The following is a 21,037-nucleotide window of genomic DNA, read 5'->3' as shown; positions in this document are numbered from 1 at the left end:
GTGCTTTTTTTAAAAAATAATCTCGGTATAGTGAAATCTATCTATAGTGACACAAAACCCAGGAATCAGAAATTGAAAGTTTCAGTGAAAAAGTCCAAAGGTAACAACAGAAGGGAAAACAATATTTGAAATAAATGAAGTCTAGTTTTCTGTACAAGCAACGAGGTTTTACAAATGCAAAAGAGGAACAAATACATAGAAAAATGTAGGTTAAATAAATATTTAAAATATTCATAATTAAAGAATGCAAATAAAGATAGGTATTACTTTCATGCAGCAAATTGGGAAAGAGGAGAAATTTAATACTTGGTATAGGTAAGAATGTGTGGATCATACACTATTATCATATACTGTTGGTGGGAATCTCAGCTAGTGTAACGTTTCTGGAGAGCAATTTGTTAACCGTTATCAACTTTGTAAATGCATATATAATTCTGATGCCTGCAATGTATCTTATGAATACACTTGTGCGCGCACACACACACACACACACAAATATATGCATATATATGTATATACACATATACATATACATGAATCTACAACAGAGGTTAGCAGCCGTGGCCTGTGGGCCAGCCACCTACTTTTGTAAATAACATGTTTTGGAACACAGCTATGTTTGCATGCGTTCATTTCTGTATGATCTATGGCTGCTTTCCTACAACAGCAGAGTTGGGTAGTTGTAACACAGTGGCTCACAAAGCACAAAATATTCGCTATCTGTCCTTCTAAGAAAAGCTGCCAGCCCCTCATCTACAGCCTCTAAAGTCAGATGCAGCTACAGTATATGTACCAACTGAGAAGAAAATTTAATGAAAACAGAATTTGGCTAAATCCATTTACCTGTGAAAACAGTATTTTTTAAGGTCTTCAAAGTAGTCCTTATTGATGGAAGCACTTGGGTCATGAAAGAGTGGACTGCCATTGATTACAGAATCGTCCCAAGCTTGAGGCCATGGCTCTAGATTTTCTTCAATAGCCTGGGAAATCCCTTTATCATGAGGAGAGATGATCTGAGCCCCGTTATCCCAGTAGACCTGGAGAATGCAGGAACATATCCAGATGGTTTACAGTTCATCCATTCCCCATGCTCCCAAACCATAAAGGCATAGGATTCATATAGGACATAAGTGTGGAGAGAAAAATAAAAATACCTTGTAACCATTATCCTGCTTTGGATTGTGAGAGGCAGTTATCATGATTCCAGCACAAAGTTTCAAATGTGATACTGTGTAGGGCTGTAATACAGTAGGAAAGGAGAACAGTTTTAAATAAAAAATTAGATATACTTAAAAGGTCTATCATATATTGTACCGTGTTCCCTTTTAATAAACATCATATATAAACATCATATTGTGTCATACAATATTTTTGTGCCACATCCAAGCAGTACACTCTACCTTTAGAACTAACTCACTGCTCAAAATTCAAATAAGAAAGGTGAGTATTTTCCTAGGTGTCTTCTTATTCTGTCTTCTCCTTGGTAGAGCTAGAAAACTCTCCAAACAATATGATGGTCTGATTCTCCACTGCACATTCTTGTAAGCCTTCTGCTTGGGACAGCAGCTTATGGATTCAGTTTATTCCCTCCAACTGCTTCCTCTGCTCTTCTTCCCCTGATTTGCTTTTAAGGAAAAGGTTGAGGAAAATGTGGGAGAAATGGAGAGAGCCCTCACAGCTTGTCATTTATCTCCCACTCCAGGTCTGATTATCCCTCTCTTGCATCTCTACTTAGCTCCCATCTTTACAAGACTACTTCCCCAAATGGGGAGAGGGTAGGCTTATGCGCCCCGTGGCTGCACATGAGATTTACTCTACACAGGCATCCTGAGATTCTACCTGCCTGTCCGCTTCAGCCCTCGCACCAAGAATCACTGTGGTCACTTGTCCCCCCTAGGAGTCATCTCACATTCCCCAGGTTTCCTGGAGCAAAGAAAAAGGGAGAATCACTCCACTATGTGGGCAAATGACCATGAGACACTCATTTAATTCATGTCTGATATAAAAGTAATAGCTATCAACACTTATATAGTACAGAAGACCAATGATGCTTGAACACATTGCAATTTTTCCATCAAACAATAAAACGTGAACCACATCTGGATCTGACATTGAGTGCCTACTGGGATATTTACAATCTAGGAGGTGCTGCACCTACCTGTCAGTGCACTAGAGACAGTAAACACAAAGCTAGTGGAGCTTACTTTTTTATCTACACACTCTCATTTCTACTTGATGGAACTAACTGCATTCAAACCATGTTTTTGGTTTAGTATCTAAAAACATTTATGCTTAGCATCTGGCTCCACTCTTTTTTTTTTTTTTTTTGGCGGTACGCGGGCCTCTCACTGTTGTGGCCTCTCCCCTTGCGGAGCACAGGCTCCGGACGCGCAGGTTCAGCGGCCATGGCTCACGGGCCCAGCCGCTCCGCGGCATGTGGGATCTTCCCAGACCGGGGCACGAACCTGTGTCCCCTGCATCGGCAGGCAGACTCTCAACCACTGCGCCACCAGGGAAGCCCCTGGCTCCACTGTTAACAGTTCTATCTACTTGAAAGCAACAGCTGTCACAGTCCCTATTGTCCTTTTCTTTAGATTCTGCTACAATAAGAATTTGATAAAAATCTTACTAAAACATGCCAAGTATGCTTCTTATACTGGCCATGAATAGGATTTAGAATGAAACATTTATATAAAAAGTTGGCGCACCAACTTGTCAAAAATTTTCATGATAAGACATGGTTTGAGTTGAATTCAGATTTAGACCCAAGAAGTTTCCTAACTGTGATAGCTGGGAAAAAAGAATACAAACCAAATTAAAAAGCAAACAGACAAACAAACAAAAGACATTTTGCTAACTAGCTAAAATATCCTTCGAATGCAAGTAAAAGAAAAATTGCATTAAAAAAATCAATTTGGGGCTTCCCTGGTGGCGCAGTGGTTGAGAGTCCACCTGCCGATGCAGGGGACACAGGTCCCGGTGCGGGAGGATCCTACATGCCGCGGAGCGGCTGGGCCCGTGAGCCATGGCCGCTGGGCCTGCGCGTCCGTAGCCTGTGCTCCGCAACGGGAGAGGCCACAACAGTGAGAGGCCTGCGTACCGCAAGAAAAAAAAAAATCAATTTGGATGAATCAAAAGTTGAATACCAGAGAATATTACTAGGATGTGGGAGGAACAGTCCTGGAGAGGAGGGAGAATTCCTGATAAAAGGCAAGGAGCCCTTCTATCTTTCAAACACCTGAATCCCAAGAGCACTGAAGACTGTAAAACTCGGCCATGTCCCATCTCTGATTCCATGACAGGAAATTACAAGAGGAAAGAGTTACTTACCACAAAGGGGGTTGGGGTTATATCAGAAAAGAGGTACACAGGAATCCCCTGGCTGATAAACGTAGTGGCAGCAAGTCGGGCGAATCTGGAAATGCAGAGTGATGGGGGAGAAAAGGAAAGTAGAGCCGTCAGGACCGTGGGTGACAATAAAGAAGGAAATGAAGGTCCAACCATTTCTTTAGGCTGAGAACGGCAGCCAGGTCGAAGAAAACGTTTATTTTACTTCTGCTGGCAGAGAACATTAAGGCTGGAGGAACCTTAGGAGTCATCTCACTCCACCCCTTTGTTTTACAGAAATGGGACTAAAGCCAAGAAAGGACTTATGACTTGTCCCATGTCCACGAGCCAGTCAGCGGCTGACCCAGTCCTGCACCCGAATCTCTAGGCTCTCTTCCCTCTCAGGGGGTCTCAGCGGAGGCCAATGCTGCCCCCACGGGACATTTGAATCGTCTGGAGACATTTTTGGTTGTCATCAGGGTAGAGCGCTAGTGGCAGCTAGTGGACGGAGGCCAGGGATGCTGTAAATCATCCCACAATGCACAGGGCAGTGCCCACAATAGAAAGTTATCTGGCCCAGTACCAAGTCACTTGGCAAGAGAAACCTGAGTCTAAAGCTGTCACTATCCAGTATATGCCATGAAGACTCGTATTTGATTCGATGTTGTCCTCTACAAAACATACGGCACATTGGCATGTGTGTGTGTGTGATATATGTGTAACACATATATGCATCTGACATGTATATGACATATATACATCTTGGCTCCATTCAGCCCTTAGAAGAAGACTTAAATCTTTGACACTTCGACATATTTCTCAACTTCCACAGCACCTGACTTAGGGCAGGACATAGAACATGGCACTGGGTCTTTCTTCATGCATGGACTAAAGTACTTCATCACAACAATTGAGCAATTTACTACCAAAGAACACCACCACACTATTACAGGATTAAACAAACAAAATATTTGATCATTCTCCCAAACAGTTCTTGAGCACTAACTTCATGGAACACTATTTCGGGAGCTGGCTGGGGCAAAAAGAGCTATTTAACAACTCAAGCGTCAAAATTCCTAGGATCAAGAGTAATACGAAAATGATTTTGACAATTAAAAAAAATACCTCTACATAGGGGAAAGTCATAAAAATAACAAAATTTAGCAAAAACAACTTAACTAAAAATCTGAATTAGATCCACATTGTATTCACTGGAAGGCACTGAGTCACTTTCACCCTCATGAAATGTGTAGCACGTGTTCAGGCTGACTTTAAAGGCTCTTCTTAAAGCTGGCAGAGGAGACACTCAACATACCTACGATATACACGTGATATATATGAATTAAGTTACAAATGTGCACGCAGAAAGGTTCAGTGTGTTCTTTGCATATACTTAACAGATATTGCTTATGTTTCCCACCAGATATTTAAAACTGTAAGATTAAAGAACTAATCAACATGTCCTTAGGTAAAATTCTGAGACTGCAATAGTTTCCGACTCTTTAAGAAAATGTCAGGCTTCCCTGGTGGCGCAGTGGTTAAGAATCTGCCTGTCAATGCAGGGGACACGGGTTCGAGCCCTGGTCCGGGAAGATCCCACAAGCCACAGAGCAACTAAGCCCGTGCGCCACAACTACTGAGCCTGTGCTCTAGGGCCCGCAAGCCACACAACTACTGAGCCTGTGCTCTAGAGTCCGTGAGCCATAACTACGGAAGCCCACGTGCCTAGAGCCCATGCTCCGCAACAAGAGAAGCCACCGCAACGAGAAGCCCACACACCGCAACGAAGAGTAGCCCCCGCTCGCCACAACTAGAGAAAGTCTGTGCACAGCAACGAAGACCCACTGCAGCCAAAAATAAATAAAATAAATAAGTAAATTAAAAAAAAAAAAGAAAATGTCCATTTCCTCATCATGAGTGTTTTACTATATACTGGTTAGTAATTGTTACAACCTGCAAATATCTTGCTTGCCGTAGGTGACAGACAGCGACCCTGAGCTCCACTCCATCCCATTCTATCAAACTCTGAGACTTGAACCATAAACAAATAGAATCAGTAACATCGGTCACTTTAAGGAACTGATATGGCCCCAAGGCCAGAGCAAGAAACAGCTGCACCTTAATTGACAATGTTAACATATATGAAAGATGTGTCAACCTGAAGCAGGGTAGTCAGCGTAAGGAGAAGAAATCTGAGAAGCTAAACAGGCAGTTAGCCACATATATGCACTGTGCATGCTTTGACCGGAGGGTCTGACCTGCTGGTAAAGCATGCTTATGATGTAATTCTCACTGTAAATTCACTAACTGAAATTGACAAACTGATATTCTGAGGTTTATTCTACACTACTCTCTTGTGAATATAGTTCATAAGCATCAGTCCTTGAAAGATACAGCTTCTCTCTTGCTTTATTGACAAAAATCACATCTTTGAGCCTGCAGCTGAAGACCCAATATTTTATATCACCCTGAGTTCAACCTAGGAGCTGATGTCGTCTGGTATTTTGCCCTGGCCATGCTCCCTTCCTCACAGCCAAACATTTGTTCCCATTAATGTTTCTCTCTTAGACTAGAAGCTACTGAGAAGCAAAGATTAGGACTCTATGAATTCATCCAGCACTGTAAAGTTATGAGACTTTTCATTAATATTAAACATTGGTATGTTCTTCCAATCTAAGAAACTACTAATACTTATATTCTGGAAATATTAAAAAAATTCAACATAATAGAGGAAGTGTTCAAGTAAAAAAGAGGGTCATATAATGTGATTAAGAGCAGTGATTGGCAAACTCCAGCCCATTTTGTAAATAAAGTTCTACTGGAACACTGCCATGCCCATTCAGTCATGAATTGTTCATGGCTGTTTTTATGCTACATGGCAGAGTTGAATGGTTGTGACAGAGACTGTGCAGCCCACAGTGTATAAGATATTTACTATTTGCCCTTTAGAGAAACAGTTTGCTAACCCCTGGTGTCAGCCTCTTTATGTTTAAATTGTGTTGCCTTCTCTCACTTTATGATATTAGAGCAAAGAGATAAAAGTACATACTTTACAGGTTTGGTGAGGGCTAAATGAGTGAATACCTAGGTGCCTAACTCACATTCAGCACTCAAATGATTCTATCACCATCACCACCTCCACCACCACCTCCTCCACCACCAGCACCGCCATCACCATCACCACCAGCTCCTCCACCACCACTGTCACCACCAGCTCCTCCACCATCACCACGACCACCACCACCACCACCTCCTCCACCACCACCACTTCCCCACCACCACCTCCTCCACCACCACCATCACCACCACCACCTCTTCCATCACCACCTCCTCCACCACCACCACCACCACCACCTCCTCCACCACCACCACCACCACCTCCCCCACCACCACAGCCATCACCACCACCTCTTCCACCACCACCACCACCTCCTCCACCACCACCTCCCCCACCACCACCATCACCACCACCTCCTCCCCCACCACCATCACCATCACCTCCTCCGCCACCACCACCACCACCAGCACAACCATCACCACCACCAGCACAACCATCACCACCACCGCCACCACCTCCTCCATCACCACCACCTCCTCCACCACCACCGCCACCACTACCTCCTCCATCACCACCACCTCCTCCACCATCACCTCCCCCCCACCACAACCATTACCACCACCACCACCATCCCCACCACATCACAACCACCTCCTCCACCACATCACCACCACCACCTCCTCCACCACCACCACCCCCACCACCATCCCCACCATCACCATCACCTGCCTACAGCTACATAAGACAGTCTCATTGGTCTGGGAATGTTACAAGAATGCAGCTTGCAGTGGGCATTTAGGAATGGGAAGGAGCTCATGAGGCTTATAAACAGCGGAAGAAAAAAATTTACATAAAAGGAAGAAAGTGAGAGGGAGAAATAACATTGCCAGTTAAAACAGTTACCTTAGATAGGAGTAAGTTCTACATTGTCTAAATAATTTTATCTTCTTAACCCAAACATAAAGCCAGAATTCTTAAAAGTTACAAAAGAATCTACCCATCAGTTTCATAGTTAAGCAATGTAGCTGAAAAACATATTTAAAGTCAACATATTGAAATGGTGATTACACCTAAAACTACAAAATACACTACAAAAAAAGTTTCCGAAATATCTTTACATACCTTCTGCTGCTGCCTCCACTTGCCGGATGGGCTCGAGCATCATAGCTGATCACAACACCTCTTTGCTTAAGGTCACTGAATTGCTTTTCCAGGTATCTACAAAATCCCTAAAAAATACCCCATGGATTCAAAGAGTACACTATATGTTTTAACACACACACTATATACATATTATATATATACTGAACAATAGGAAAATAACAGCTCTATTTATTTTCTATCTGTATGTATCAGGTAATGTGTTGGACACTTAGTATTTATTATCACTAATCCCAGATCAGCTTGGCCAAGAAACCTCATTTTACAGATGGAAAAGCTAGAACTCAGAGAGGCTCGGTGACTTGCCCAGTTTCAGACACACGAATAGCAGAGCCTAGATTTGTGCCTCGGTCTGGTTAGAGGTGGTTCAGTGCTGGGTTAAAAGCACACAGACTCTGTGGGCTTGTACTCTACCCCCACCTACAAGCAAATGACAAGTTCCTTAATCTCTCAGTGCCTCAGTTTCCTCTTCTGTAAAATGGGAATAACAATAGTACCTACTTCAAAGGGCTGTATGAGGGCTAAATGAGTTAAAACATGCCAAGTGCTGAGAATCCGACACCAAGGAAGCACTGTGTGTTTGCTGTTATGAGCATCATTTTTACTGTCATTTTTCTTCAAAGCCTGTATTCATTTTACACTAGCCTAAAATGTCTGAGGACAGGGAAGTGTTTCAGACATTTCCACCTGCCCTGTACATCAGTAGGTAAAAGAAATTCGACAGTTAAGATTTCGACAGTTAAGATTTCGACAGTTAACTGATCTAAACTTGTTCTGCTTGTGATATTGTTTTCAAGCAGGTAGATCTAAAGGAGGCTCTATCAGTCCACCATTATACAATTAAAATTGTGCAGAGTTTGGGCTATTCCCACCTGCCTAGAAATGGTGGAACACACAATTCCTGCATCTTAGTGGGTGCAATAACATCACATCAGTCTGAAATACAGAAGATTAGAAAATAGTGAACTTTGAATTCAAGAGGTTTAGATTACTCGACAAAATAGGTTTTATTACAGAACAAAAAGAACTCTGGTTGATTGGGTTATAATGATGGTTCATACTACTTATTTCACTTTGATTGAAGGAAGTCTTATAAAAAGTAATTGTAACTCTTATTTTTGGTAGGGCAATACTTCACAGCTTTGTTGCCAGAGTGATGCCAATTTAAAAATCCTTCAGTTTTTCTTGTGCAAAAATATTGCATTGGCCTATCTTCTGAGGTTGAGGGATATGAGGTAATAAGAACACGTGTACTGGTTTTGTGGGGTCCCCTGAGGGTACGCAGATGCTCACACTCTAAGGCTTACAACAGTGACAGTGCTCTCTCCCTGGCCCAGGTTGACCCCTGTGTGTGGCCCTAGTGTTCAAGGGGGGCATAAAAACATTCAGCCTTGGTCTAAAATCCCTATCATCTCCAAATCGCTCTAAAAAACTCTGGGGGCTGCTGAGGCTGAGGACCTGAGAGCATGGCTAAGGGAAGGGGGCATGCTTTTTCCTGAGAAGAGACTCACTGAGGGATGGAAATATTATCATAGAGCGTAAGAAACAAACTTTATATACCTTCAAAAGGTCAAACTATGACCAATATGTAAAAGCTACAGAAAGATAGATTTGGCTCAAAATAAAGAAACCATTCTTTAATGAGAACGATCCAAAGACAGAATGGCTAATTCAGAAGACAATGAGTTCTCTATCACTGATGTGTAATGGCTCAGTTAAGTAACCTAAACGGAAACTATAACCTCTGTCAATGAGGCAAACAATACAAAAATTTCCCTCTAGTCTCTATCCTGTTTCCTAGTGGGTTGTTCTTGACTCACATGCACCTACTTCTTAAATACAACCAGGTGAATTTGGGGGCACCAATAGGACGAGAGTTCGCACCAGAGACCAGCAAGCATGGAGTTTTCAGATGACTCCAGGCTCCAAGCTGGCCCACGTGATGCCAAATGCAGCAGAGATGAGCTGTCCCCACTGAGCTCCACCCACATTACAGATCTGTGAGCAAAATAAATGTTGTTGTTTAAGACTACTATGTTTTGCGTGATCTGTTGTATGCCCTAGTGACCAGAGCAGAGGGCAGCCTTATCCATCAACATGATCCCATGTTATCCATAAACCAGAACAGGATTCCCAGGCTCACTTTATTCTAAGCCTTCCCTCCAAAAAGATCTAGGGAGCCCTACTGCTTAACAGTAGTGTGTTCCCATGGCAACTCTGTACCCTTATGCAAGATTCCTTCTTAGGGTTTTGTCAGAACATGCCCAACTCTGCCTTTATGTTGGGAGGTGCACGTAAAGTACACGTAATCACCAGTAGTCAATTTTCCCAACGTCTTCTCTCCTGGAACTAAAGTGACCTTCAATTTTAACAAGTCTAAGCAGTTGAAGAAACAGAACAATCTGTTCCACTTCATTTCCCTCATAAACAGAACTCTCGACACTCGGCATCAGCTGTTTTATCAAAGGCTTCATCTTTATTCCTAAAAGTTGGATCTGGACTCTAAGTGTAAAATTCACAAATGAAGGCAAGGGAACTCGGCAATAATTTCCACCTATGCTGTAAATTAAAACTAAATAGAACTAATGACTCTTGGTTATTCTGGCAGTTAGAAAAGCTTTTCAATGCTTGCATCTGTACAACCATAACAAACATTACAAGAACACAGGAGTCGGTCAGCTTAGTTGGTGGATTGGCACTGGAATGAAAGCTCCATGAGGAAATCTGTCTCTTTCAGTCATTATTATATCCCTGATGCCTGGCACCCAATAAAGCTCTGTTGAATGAATAAATGAACGAATGAATGAACTGCTGCATGAGTTTGAAAAGGTACTGCTTCAGCTGACTGTGCAAGCCTAACTTTATGGAGTAAACGTGTGATTCCCTGTGCCTGGGCAAACCCACAAGACTCATCCATAATTAAAACAAATTAGGTCTGTCAAATACAAAAGGAGCCTGGAGTCAAATTAATTAAACAAAGAGGCCAGTGGACTCAGATGGCTTTAATGCCTTGGGAGCCTACTAAGCAAGCCAAAACCTAACCCTGTAAAAACCTCAAGGTTAAGAAATCGCAGCTTAAGGACAGCCAATCACAAACAGCCAGCAAGGCTTTCCCAAATACGGCACCCACTTGAGCTGTAGCCAATCTATTAATTTCCTTGCTTTGCTTCTGCCTCTTCTCTATAAGTCTTTCCCCTAGTTCTTGTTAGTGGAGCGCTCTGAGGGGGAGCAGAATATGTGACCCCAAAACATGTCACTCTGGCATGTGGATCATTTTGAAATGAGGCCAATCAAGACCCAACAGATTGAAGAAAAACTTTCACCTCTTCCTTAACTACCTAGAAGAATTTAGATATGGAGCCTGACCCAGAAAGGGAACTTTTTTTTTTAAGTTAATTTTTATTTTTGGCTGTGTTGGGTCTTCGTTGCTGCACATGGGCTTTCTCTAGTTGTGGCGAGCAGGGGCTACTCTTTGCTGCGGTGCGCGGGCTTCTCATTGTGGTGGCTCCTCTTGTTGCAGAGCACAGGCTCTAGGAACGTGGGCTTCAGTAGTTGCAGCACGCAGGCTCAGTAGTTGTGGCACACAGTTCCTAGAGCACACAAGCTTCAGTAGTTGCAGCACAAGGGCTCAGTAGTTGAGGCGTGCAGGCTCTAGGGCATGCGGGCTTCAGTAGTTGTGGCATGAAGGCTCCATAGTTGTGGCTCACAGGCTCTAGAGTACAGGCGCAGTAGTTGCAGTGCACGGGCTTGGTTGCTCTGCGACATGTGGGATCTTCCCGGGCCAGGGATTGAACCCATGTCCCCTGCATTGGCAGGCTGATTCTTAACCACTGCGCCACCAGCGAAGTCCAAAAGGTAACTATTATCAGAGATAACTTTTAATCTGAAAGAGCTATCTGTATGGCAGGTAAACATTAACTAGCAAACATCTGCTCTTCTACTGCCCTGTGAAAAATATAGCTATAAAAACATATATAGGCCTTCCCTGGTGGCGCAGTGGTTGAGAGTCCACCTGCCGATGCAGGGGACGCGGGTTCGCGCCCCGGTCCGGGGGGATCCCACATGCCGCGGAGCGGCTAGGCCTGTGGGCCATGGCCGCTGAGCCTGCGCATCCGGAGCCTGTGCTCCGCAACGGGAGAGGCCACAACGGTGAGAGGCCCGTGTACCGCAAAAAAAAGAAAAAAAAACAAAAAAACAAAAAAATCCCACATATATACACACACATATATGCATATATGTCTGTATATATAAATATACATATATATTTGAAAAGTCCTTCTATTGTCATTCTGCACTTTGAAGCCTCAACTGCTAAATCTGCCCTTGTGTCTCATTGTCTTTATGAGGCTCCCATATGTATGTCATTAAATTTGTTGTCTCCTGTTAATCTGTCTTATGCCACTTTAATTAATACCAGCCAAAGAATCTGTAAGCGTAAAGGAAAAATATTTTCTCCCCAGCAGCTCCTAATCAGTTTGGAATTGCCTGATTCAAATAGGTTTTTGCTCAAATAAACTCTTAAACTTTTTAATACGCTTCAGTTTATCTTTTAGCACTGGGACTATGTTAAGAATAACTAAGAAATATAAAAATGTGGCACCTGTGTAGTCTGGATGATGGTCAAGTCATTCATACAAGAAATTCCTGCTCCCATAGCACCTCGGAGGCCAGCTGTCCCAAACTCCATTCGAGCCCCAAAACATTTTTGCAGTTCTTCTTTATTACCTTCTGCAATTAGTTGTTTCACTGACTCCAAAGTTAAGGGATTCTGCAAAACAGAAATGTACATACCAGGTGAATAAAGTAATGAAAAATCAGAAATATAAGAAAAACCTCACCATAACTCTAACCTATAGGAGAAAAAATATATATATATTATAATATATGTATATGTATGTATTTGAAAAGCATATATACATGCGTACATATACACTTAGAGGCTTTTCAATTTTTTGATGCTTTTAAAATCTGAAATATGAAGTTGGTCCTTTAAAAATTATAATGCATGACATTGTGATATAACGTTTTTATTTAGTTTTTGTTCCTAGTTCCTGGCAAAGAGGTCATAAAACCCTTGAAATTTCCTGAATGATTAGGATGAAAGGAGCATCTTTTGTTATTCATAACAAACCTGTTTCATCCATACCTGAGTTTATTCTACTGATGCGACTCTTGGGAACCAACCAAGTGATTAGATGGTTGGAACTTTCAGCCCCACCCCCTGACTTCCAAGAAGGGGAGGTGCTGGAGATTAAGTTCAATCACTGATCATTTAATCAATCATGCCTATGTAGGGGCACTGAAGCTCTGCACTCCTTCCCACCATACTTTGCCCTATGGATCTCTTCCAACTGGCTGTTCTTGAGTTGTGTCCTTCATAATAAAATTGGTAATAGTAAGTAAAGTGCCTTCCTGAGTTCTGTGAGCTGTCCTCCAATTACCAAACCCAAGAAGGGGGTCACGAGACCCCTGGTTTATCACTGGTTGGTCAGAAGGAGAGGTGACAACCTGGGACTTTTGCAGGTATCTGAAGTGGGGACAATATTGTGGGACTAAGCCCTGAAGCTGGAGGGTCTGTGCTAACTCTGTACTGAGTTAAATTGCTGGACACCCAGTTGGTGTCCACAGAGAAATGGAAACTAGCACGGTGTGAAAAACTCACACATTTGGTATCAGAAGTATTGTGAGTAAAAGGAAATAGTTTTTCCTTTATAATGTAAGTATTATTTTCTTTCCTACAAAGGTAAGCACTTTTGGAGAAATGGAATGAACATACAGGTTCTGGGATCTAACACTCAGAATGGAATCCCAGCAACACCACCACTCACCAACTCTATACTGTTGGGCAGATTATTTAGCTTCTTGAATTCTCAGTTTCCTCATCTCTAAAATGGGAACAATCTATAACCTTCCTTACAAGGTGGTTTACATTAAATTCATGTAAAACACCCTTTTCTATCTGGCACCTAGTAATAATCAAATGTTCAGTTTTATAAGTTGTGTTTTTTGTTTTTTGTTTTTTTTTGCAGTACGCGGGCCTCTCACTGTTGTGGTCTCTCCTGTTGTGGAGCAACAGGCTCCGGACACGCAGGCTCAGCGGCCATGGCTCACGGGCCCAGCCGCTCCGCAGCATGTGGGATCTTCCCGGACCGGGGCACGAACCCGTGTTCCCTGCATTGGCAGGCGGACTCTCAACCACTGCACCACCAGGGAAGCCCTATAAGTTGTACAATACTTTCACATACCTGGTCAAATTTGAATCTTGCAATGACTATAAGAGGCAGGCAAATAACAAAAACCCCATTTCATAGACGGGGAAGCCTCAGAGATTAAGTGTCCTGCTTAAACTGTATATGTAAGCATTAACTTAGTACCTTTCATATTACATTAACTGCTTCAAACAGACACTCACATGAATCATTTAAGTTCATTTTAAATTGCCCTTTTTTTGTGCAATAGCTGCATAAAATGTTAAGCATGGAGAAAAACGACAATTACATTAATTCCATATCAAACTTTTAAATTAAGGATTCAGGGTAACAAAGAGTAAGTACTTTATATTCTATCTTACAGTAATCACCTCAGTGGATGACCATGCAGGCAAAACATGGCCACATAATTAAACTTTGAAATGCTACTGCAATAAAATGCTGCCTTTTGGAATTAAGCCCACATTTTCAGATTGTTCCAGATTCAAAAGGAAACAAGTAAAAGCCCACCTTTTTGGTTAAAAGCAATAGCCACTGACCACAGAGCACAATCTGACCTATCAGATTGTTAGGTGCCTGCAAGTTAGGGCTCAGATCTGCAATGTAAAAGAGGTTCAATAAATACTTGCTGAGTGAATGAGAAAACAGAGACTTCAAGGTCACACCCAATATCCAGTGATTCTTTCATTCAGTGTAGATTTGGAAAATCCTAACCGGCCTTTGATATCTATAAAAGACTTAATAGCTTGAGAGAAACCAAAGGAGGCAGAAAGGTAAGCATAAAAAAATCAAGAGGTCAGCAGCGATCAGAGTCATACGTGGCAGTGACACATTTGTCAGCACCCAGAGGAACAGGCATGGAGGTACAGTGGAAATGCTCAGAGGGTACCTGCTGGTGCCCCGCCACCCTTGGGGCAATCAGACTACAGGGCTGCAATGCTTTTAGCTGGCAGGAAGTTCCCTCTGGGTGCCTGTTTCAAGCCAAAGGAAAAATTGAGAGAGGAAAGAACAAGAGGAGTGGTAGCAAAAAGATGAAGAGGACAACACCCCCTCACCTCTATCCAGTGAGGTACTCTCTCTGTATACAAAGATACAACATTTTGTGGAAACTGGGTTTTTATTTCTTCAAAGGGAAAGTTTTATGAAACTAATTCATTACCAACTATGGCTTCAAAAGATTTCTACTCACTGCCAGGTAGTGAGTTATCAGAAATGGAGACCTTTTCCTCCGCTAAAGAATTCACAAGAATTACAAAGAAAAACCACCCAAGGAGTTGCCAGTAGCATCAGAAACACGATGTGCTGGCATTTCATGTGAAGTGGGGGGCCCGAGGGTGAAGAGGAAGGCCTGGCCCCTGCAGAAAGGGCTTGTAGTCTTCCTCACTGACTCAAATATTTCAGGTCTCTACTATTTCAGTGCACAGTAATGCACTGTGCAGGACTATGGACCATGGAATTTCGTGAATGAGTGCGCAGCACCGGCTATATGATTTGCTGGGGCCCAGTACAAATAAACCCACAAGCAAGTGTTTTTGTTTTTGTTTTTGGCCAATCGCTAAGGGCTATGAGGAAAAAGAACAGTCTGTTTAGGGAGAGTATTAGAGAGAAATAATTTACCCTTGGAAGCCAGGGAAGCCCTCTCTGCATAAGCCACATTTAAGTTCAGACCTGAAACATAAGTAACGACATGAGAAACAAGTTCAGCAGAAGAGAGCTGAGAGGAACTTTCCGGGAATACAAACAGCGTGCACGACGTAACAAGTAGGAAACGAGAGACTCAGGTTAGAAAGGAGACAGGGAGTGATGTCCGGAGCTCGGTCCCTGCTTCTCTGTTTGCTCCAACACCTAAGAGAGTGAAAAGCTAGGGTGCTGTGTCCAAGGGGTTCCCCCTTCTTCTTCTCAGCAAAGTCTGAGACCTGAGAAAAACGCCTGAAGCCAAGCGGGTCCAACCGAAAGGATCCACGTTTGCAACCCAGCGCCTGGGAATGCTGCTCTGCCAAGTACCCGGGAGTTTGAGGAACAGGCGGGGACAAATAGGGGTCGGTGGCGGACGCACTGCTGACTGCAGCGGACGAGCCCGCGGTCTGAGTGGCAGGAACGCGCGCTCGCCTCAATTAGACAAGACCCCTGAGCCCCGCCGCATTCAGACCAACCCCGCTCGCTGCCCCGCTCCCGAACTTGCAGTCCCCGCCCGCCGGATGGCTGATTTTGTCCCGGGACAACCTTTCCTGGACAAACTTCAAATGTGCCACAAACCAGCCACACCGACGAGGCCTTGCCGCCGCCACGTCCTCCGCCTCGGTCTTCCGGCGGGACCAGCGCGGCCCCGCGGGGCGGAAGGGAGGGAGGGAAGGAAGCGAAGGAAGGAAGCGCCTGCACCGGCACTCGCCGCAGGAAAGGCGGCGCGGCGCCCGGGGAGCGGGCAGGGGGTCCTACACCTCCTCCGGGCGCTCCCGGCCCCCCGGCGCCCTTCACCTTGTCCCATCGCAGCCACCGGGCCGTCTCCTGGTCCAGCCGGGCGTCCATGCCGGGGCCGCCGCGTCCCGGAGCCCCCGTCCCCGCTGCCATCCCTGCGCTGCCACCACCAAGTTCAAGAGGTGGCGAGAGCGTCCTTCCGGCGGGGCGGGGCGGGGAGGGGCGGGGCGCGGGCGGGGCGGAGAGAACCGGCTCGGGATCCACCCGTGTCGGGAGGAAAATGACGTGCTCCGCGGGGGAGCAGCCACCTTGCAGTGTACAGTTGCGCCTCTGGGGGCAGCGGGATAGAAGCGTGGGGTGGAAGTGGGCGTGTTGAAAGATCCCGAGGTCACTCCCATTCATACAACAGCTATTCATTCAGTTCCTACTGTGCGCCAGGCACCGGGTCAGGAGCTGGGATCCAAGCACGGGTAAGCCCAGAAAGGAGCCTAAAAGTTATGTAGAAATTCTGAGAGTCAAGAATAACCGAGAAAAATCTTGAAAAAGAAGAAAAAGTGGGAGGATTAAGACAAATAGATGATAAAACAGAATGGAGAGTCCAGAAACTAATCTACACGTATATGGACAGTTCATTTATTTCAATGGTGGCGCCGCAGAGCGAGTGGAAAGGACTTACTTTCAATTAATGGTGCTAGGTCAACTGGATATCTATGTAAGAAGAAGAAAAAAGAAACTTGAGCCCCTACCTCACATCACACCTCATATAAATATGCATTCCAGGCTAATTGTAGATAAGTGTGAAAGGTGCAATGAAACTTCTAGAAACTAAGGAGTTCATCTTCATGACCTTAGGACCACTAAGCCATAAAGGAGATGCATGCAGTGAGCATGAAAAGGTATGCGTAAGAATGTCTCTAGCAGCATTATTTGTAATAGCCCCAAACTGGAAACAACCCAAATGTACATCAACAATACAGTGGATAAATACATTATATTATATTCATACAATGATGTAGAAAAATTGTGGTGTATTCATACAGCTGTGAAAATGAACTATTGTACACATCATAGATGAGCCTCACAAACATTATGTTGAATGAGCGACATATTGGCTCATTCCATATATGTGAAATTCTAGAATAGGTAAAAATATAAGGAAAGAAAGCAGATCAACGGTTTCTAAGAACTGTGGGTGGGGACAAGGGTTGCCTGCAAAGGGCACAAGGGAATTTGGGGAAAGATGGAACTGTTCTGTGTCTTGGCTGAGGTTATGATAAACACAATACCATTTATCAAGCCTCATAGAACCGTACATGCTAAAGGGTGAATTTAAAATTATTTTTGAAGTCTTAAGAGTTAAAACTTTTAAAGGAGGCAAAACTAATCTATGGGCATCAGGAGAATGGTTACTTTGGGCAGGAAGAGGGTGCCTTCTGGGATGCTGGGCCCATCCTTTTTCTTGACCTGGGCAGTAGTTGCTCAGGTGTGTTCACTTTGTAATAATTCACTGGGCTGCACCTATGAACTGTGCATTTTCTTTGTATTCTATTTCTTTCTTTTTCATATTCATTTATTTATTCTCTTTCAGTTTTAAAAAGAAACCAATATGTATCCAGGATCTATGAGAGCTAAGTCTAATGAGAGGCATATCATACAATATGATCATATAATCACATGAGTTAATATGTAATCATTTCAGTTAATATGTAATTACAAACTGATAAGAATGCTGGAAGGAAAGCAAGGAGATTCCATGAGGGTGCATGTTAGTGGGCTGTCCTGGTGGGGGAAGCTTCCCTCAGCACTTGAAGCTTGTGAGGAGACAGGATGGAAGGATGCAGTTAATGTTGGGGAGAGGCAGCCTGGAAAATGCTTTCCAGATAGAGACCCTCTAAATGTGGTGCTTCCCCCAAATGAAAGCTACAAGAAACCAGAGCACAGGGAAGTAGAAGAGAAGAAGGATAGGCAGCCTCAGTCTCCCCATCTCTCAGCTTGTTGTAGGTCTGCCACACTTGGGCTGTCTCCTTTCTCTGCACCAGACCAACCTTCTTTTCAACATCCTAGGACAGAAATTGTGGACACAAAGAGTCTGAGACCAGACAGGTGTCGACTGAAGAAAATCACACAACCTAAAGTTGTGAGTTAAGTTTTATTCAGGGACCTTACTGAGGACTGTAGCCCGGAGACAGACTCTGAGAGAGCTCTGAGGAACTGCTCCGACTAGACGATGGGGGGGAACCAGGATATGTAGGAGTTTGCTGGAAAAAAAACATGTAGTTGAACGTCAAAAGATTACTGCTAATCACAAAAAACAGACATCTCAGGGTAATGATTTTAACGCTTGTGTGGGAAGATGCAAAAGTCTGAGCTCATTGAAATTATCCCTTAGATATGCATCTTAACTATCTAGGGCCAGTATTCAAAGCAGAGAGGGTTTCCAGGTTTTCTCCATTCTGCATGCCCCTCAGGGTGCACTTTCGGGGGGATTGGGGGGAGACAACGGCTAACAGCTTGATGGTGGGCAACATTTATTGTTTACTGGAATGGCAGGCAACATTCCCTTTCCACACAGGTCTCACTTGCACTTGCTTCCCTCCCAAATACCAGAGCTCTCCCAGGTGGGGCTGTGCAGCTTCCAGCCTTCTGCCACGGTAGGGCGGGGTGGGGGAGGGAGGGAGGGGGGTCCTCGGCCTCAGAGCTCCAATCACGCCCTCCACCATGGGGGTGGTTGCAGCTGAGTCTCTGCTGCAGTTCCAAAGGTGTGGGGAATGGGGAGGCCAGAGGATCTTCTGACACTTTTCATTACATTCGTCAGCACAGAGATTATGGGCCCATGGAGACATCCTGTCAGAACTATTTAACTTCCTTTTGGGACACCAAGGGGCAGGTTTCTCAGTGCTCAATATTCAAGGAAAGAAAGCAGGTAGGATTTTTTTTTTTTTTTTTTTTGGCTGCATTGGGTCTTCATTGCTGCACACGGGCTTTCTCTAGTTGCGGCGAGCGGGGGCTACTCTTCATTGTGGTGTGCAGGCTTCTCATTGCGGTGGCTTCTCTTGTTGCAGAGCACGGGCTCTAGGCTCATGGCTGCAGTAGTTGTGGCACGTGGGCTCTAGAGCGCAGGCTCAGTAGTTGTGGCGCACGGGCTTAGTTGCTCCGTGGCATGTGGGATCTTCCTGGACCAGGGCTCGAACCCTTGTCCCCTGCATTGGCAGGCGGATTCTTAACCACTGCGCCACCAGGGAAGCCCAGCAGGTAGGATTTTTCAAGCCTAGAAGAACTTTTCACAAGGAAGTTGAGAAGTTGTAAGTAAATCCTCCTCCCTTACCTTATGAAGGTCGCCAAGAGCTCAGGTACTGTGCTAAAAACAATGCACAATGGCCTTACTCTGTTACTCCCTTCTGCTTCCCGTGGGAAGCAGAAAAAGTCCTCTGAGGTTGTGTCATGGGGTCTCTATGTCCAGGAGACTTTCCCAGGGTCTCCTGTAACTAAGATGCCTGAACTGGAGGTCTTTTCGGTTCTCACAATGATGCTACAGTGACCTGAATCAGTTGATTCTCACACATGATCCCCAAATTAACATTTCATGTCTGAAGAAGCCCATGTAGAATAATAGAATGTTGGAGCAGAAAGAGTTCTTGGGGAACAATTTGGACCTCGTTTAATAGATGAGGGAACAGAGACAGAAAATTTCCAAGCCCCTCTTCGAGACACACAGCTGGTCACGGGCAAAGCCAGGATTCTTGTGCCTGCTCTCCTGATTTTCTAATCCAGTGTTCAATCAATCCCCAGCTCCACTCAGCCCATTTCTACACATTTCTATAGAAGGAAGTTCCATGAACTCTGGGAACCTGTTTCCATTTGATAGCGGCTGGGTCTTGATGAAAAACAAATATTAACCATTTCTGGCATTGATAACATTAGGTGATGCTTAAAATAATTTAATTTGTTTGTGCATGCTCTCCTGCCGCCTGAGAACTGTTTCACACATGGATGCCCCATTTTTCCTTGGAAACCTTCCCAACTTCCCCAGACACCTTGTCAGCAATTCTACCAGTTCTTTTGTATCCAGCCCAGGATAAAAGAAAGTTCTAAAACTTTTTACTTTGGGAAGCTTTAAATATTTACTAAAATTGATCCCCATGTAACTATCACCCAGGTCAACTATGATCATTGTTTCGTGTACCCACTTCTCTCTCCTGTATATTTTGAGGAAGATTCCAGACATCATATAATTTCAACTATAAATTTTTTAGTGTATGTCTCTAGAAGATCAGGACACATTAAAAATAACCACAAAATCATTATCTCACCTAAAAATTTTAAAGTTAAAAATTCCTTAATACAACTAAATATCCATTGAGTGTTCAAATTTTCAACCATCTAGTGTCTAAATTTTTTTTAATAGCTTGCTTGAATCAGTAGCCAAATAATCTTGCTATTGGTTAATAAGCCTTGTAGATCTCCTTTAATCTATAGGTTCTGACTAAATTTCCTTGTAATTTATTTGTTGAAGAAACTGGATTGTTTGTCCCATGGGGTTTCCCAACAGTCTGGGTTTTGCTGATTGTGTTTCTGTGGTGTCTGTTAACATGTTCCTCTGTCTCTTGTATTGCTTGTAAATTCATCACATTATAATTTTCTCTTCATAGTCTCTCCCTCACTAGTCTCCTTGAGGACAGGAATGGTGTTTTGTTCATCTTTGCCTACCCAGAGCCTAGCACTGTAAGTGCCCAGTAAATGCGTGAAGAAATGACTGAAGTCAGGAGGCTGTTTATTCCTCCCTCATGAAGGAAAAGGGGAGGCTCTAGAGTCGGGACTGGATCTTTGCTCTACCCTTTGTTCTCTGGGGGCCCTGGGCAAGTCACTT

At 43.9% G+C, this 21,037-nt stretch overlaps 1 protein-coding gene across 3 annotated transcripts in view; it reads right to left on the bottom strand.

The window, feature by feature from the left end:
- The window catches only part of PGM2 (phosphoglucomutase 2), a 38,382-nt gene extending 21,972 nt beyond the window's left edge, over positions 1-16,410 (bottom strand). The window contains exons 1-7 of one of the 3 annotated variants that reach the window (XM_060299236.1): positions 16,231-16,370; positions 15,373-15,423; positions 12,147-12,314; positions 7,508-7,614; positions 3,331-3,415; positions 1,155-1,238; positions 844-1,037 (exon numbers count right to left, since the gene is read on the bottom strand). In XM_060299236.1, coding sequence (XP_060155219.1) covers positions 844-1,037; positions 1,155-1,238; positions 3,331-3,415; positions 7,508-7,614; positions 12,147-12,314; positions 15,373-15,411 — 677 coding nt within the window. In that variant the 5' untranslated portion in view covers positions 15,412-15,423; positions 16,231-16,370. Of the gene's footprint in view, positions 1-843; positions 1,038-1,154; positions 1,239-3,330; positions 3,416-7,507; positions 7,615-12,146; positions 12,315-14,265; positions 14,312-15,372; positions 15,424-16,230 lie in introns of those variants that run through there. The other 2 variants (XM_030881016.3, XM_070045567.1) reach the window with 2 other exon arrangements.
- Between the last annotated feature and the right edge of the window lie 4,627 nt (positions 16,411-21,037).

This window comes from Globicephala melas, chromosome 5, assembly GCF_963455315.2.
Source record: "Globicephala melas chromosome 5, mGloMel1.2, whole genome shotgun sequence".
NCBI lineage: Eukaryota > Metazoa > Chordata > Mammalia > Artiodactyla > Delphinidae > Globicephala > Globicephala melas.
This window is presented reverse-complemented; position numbering and strand designations above follow the sequence as displayed.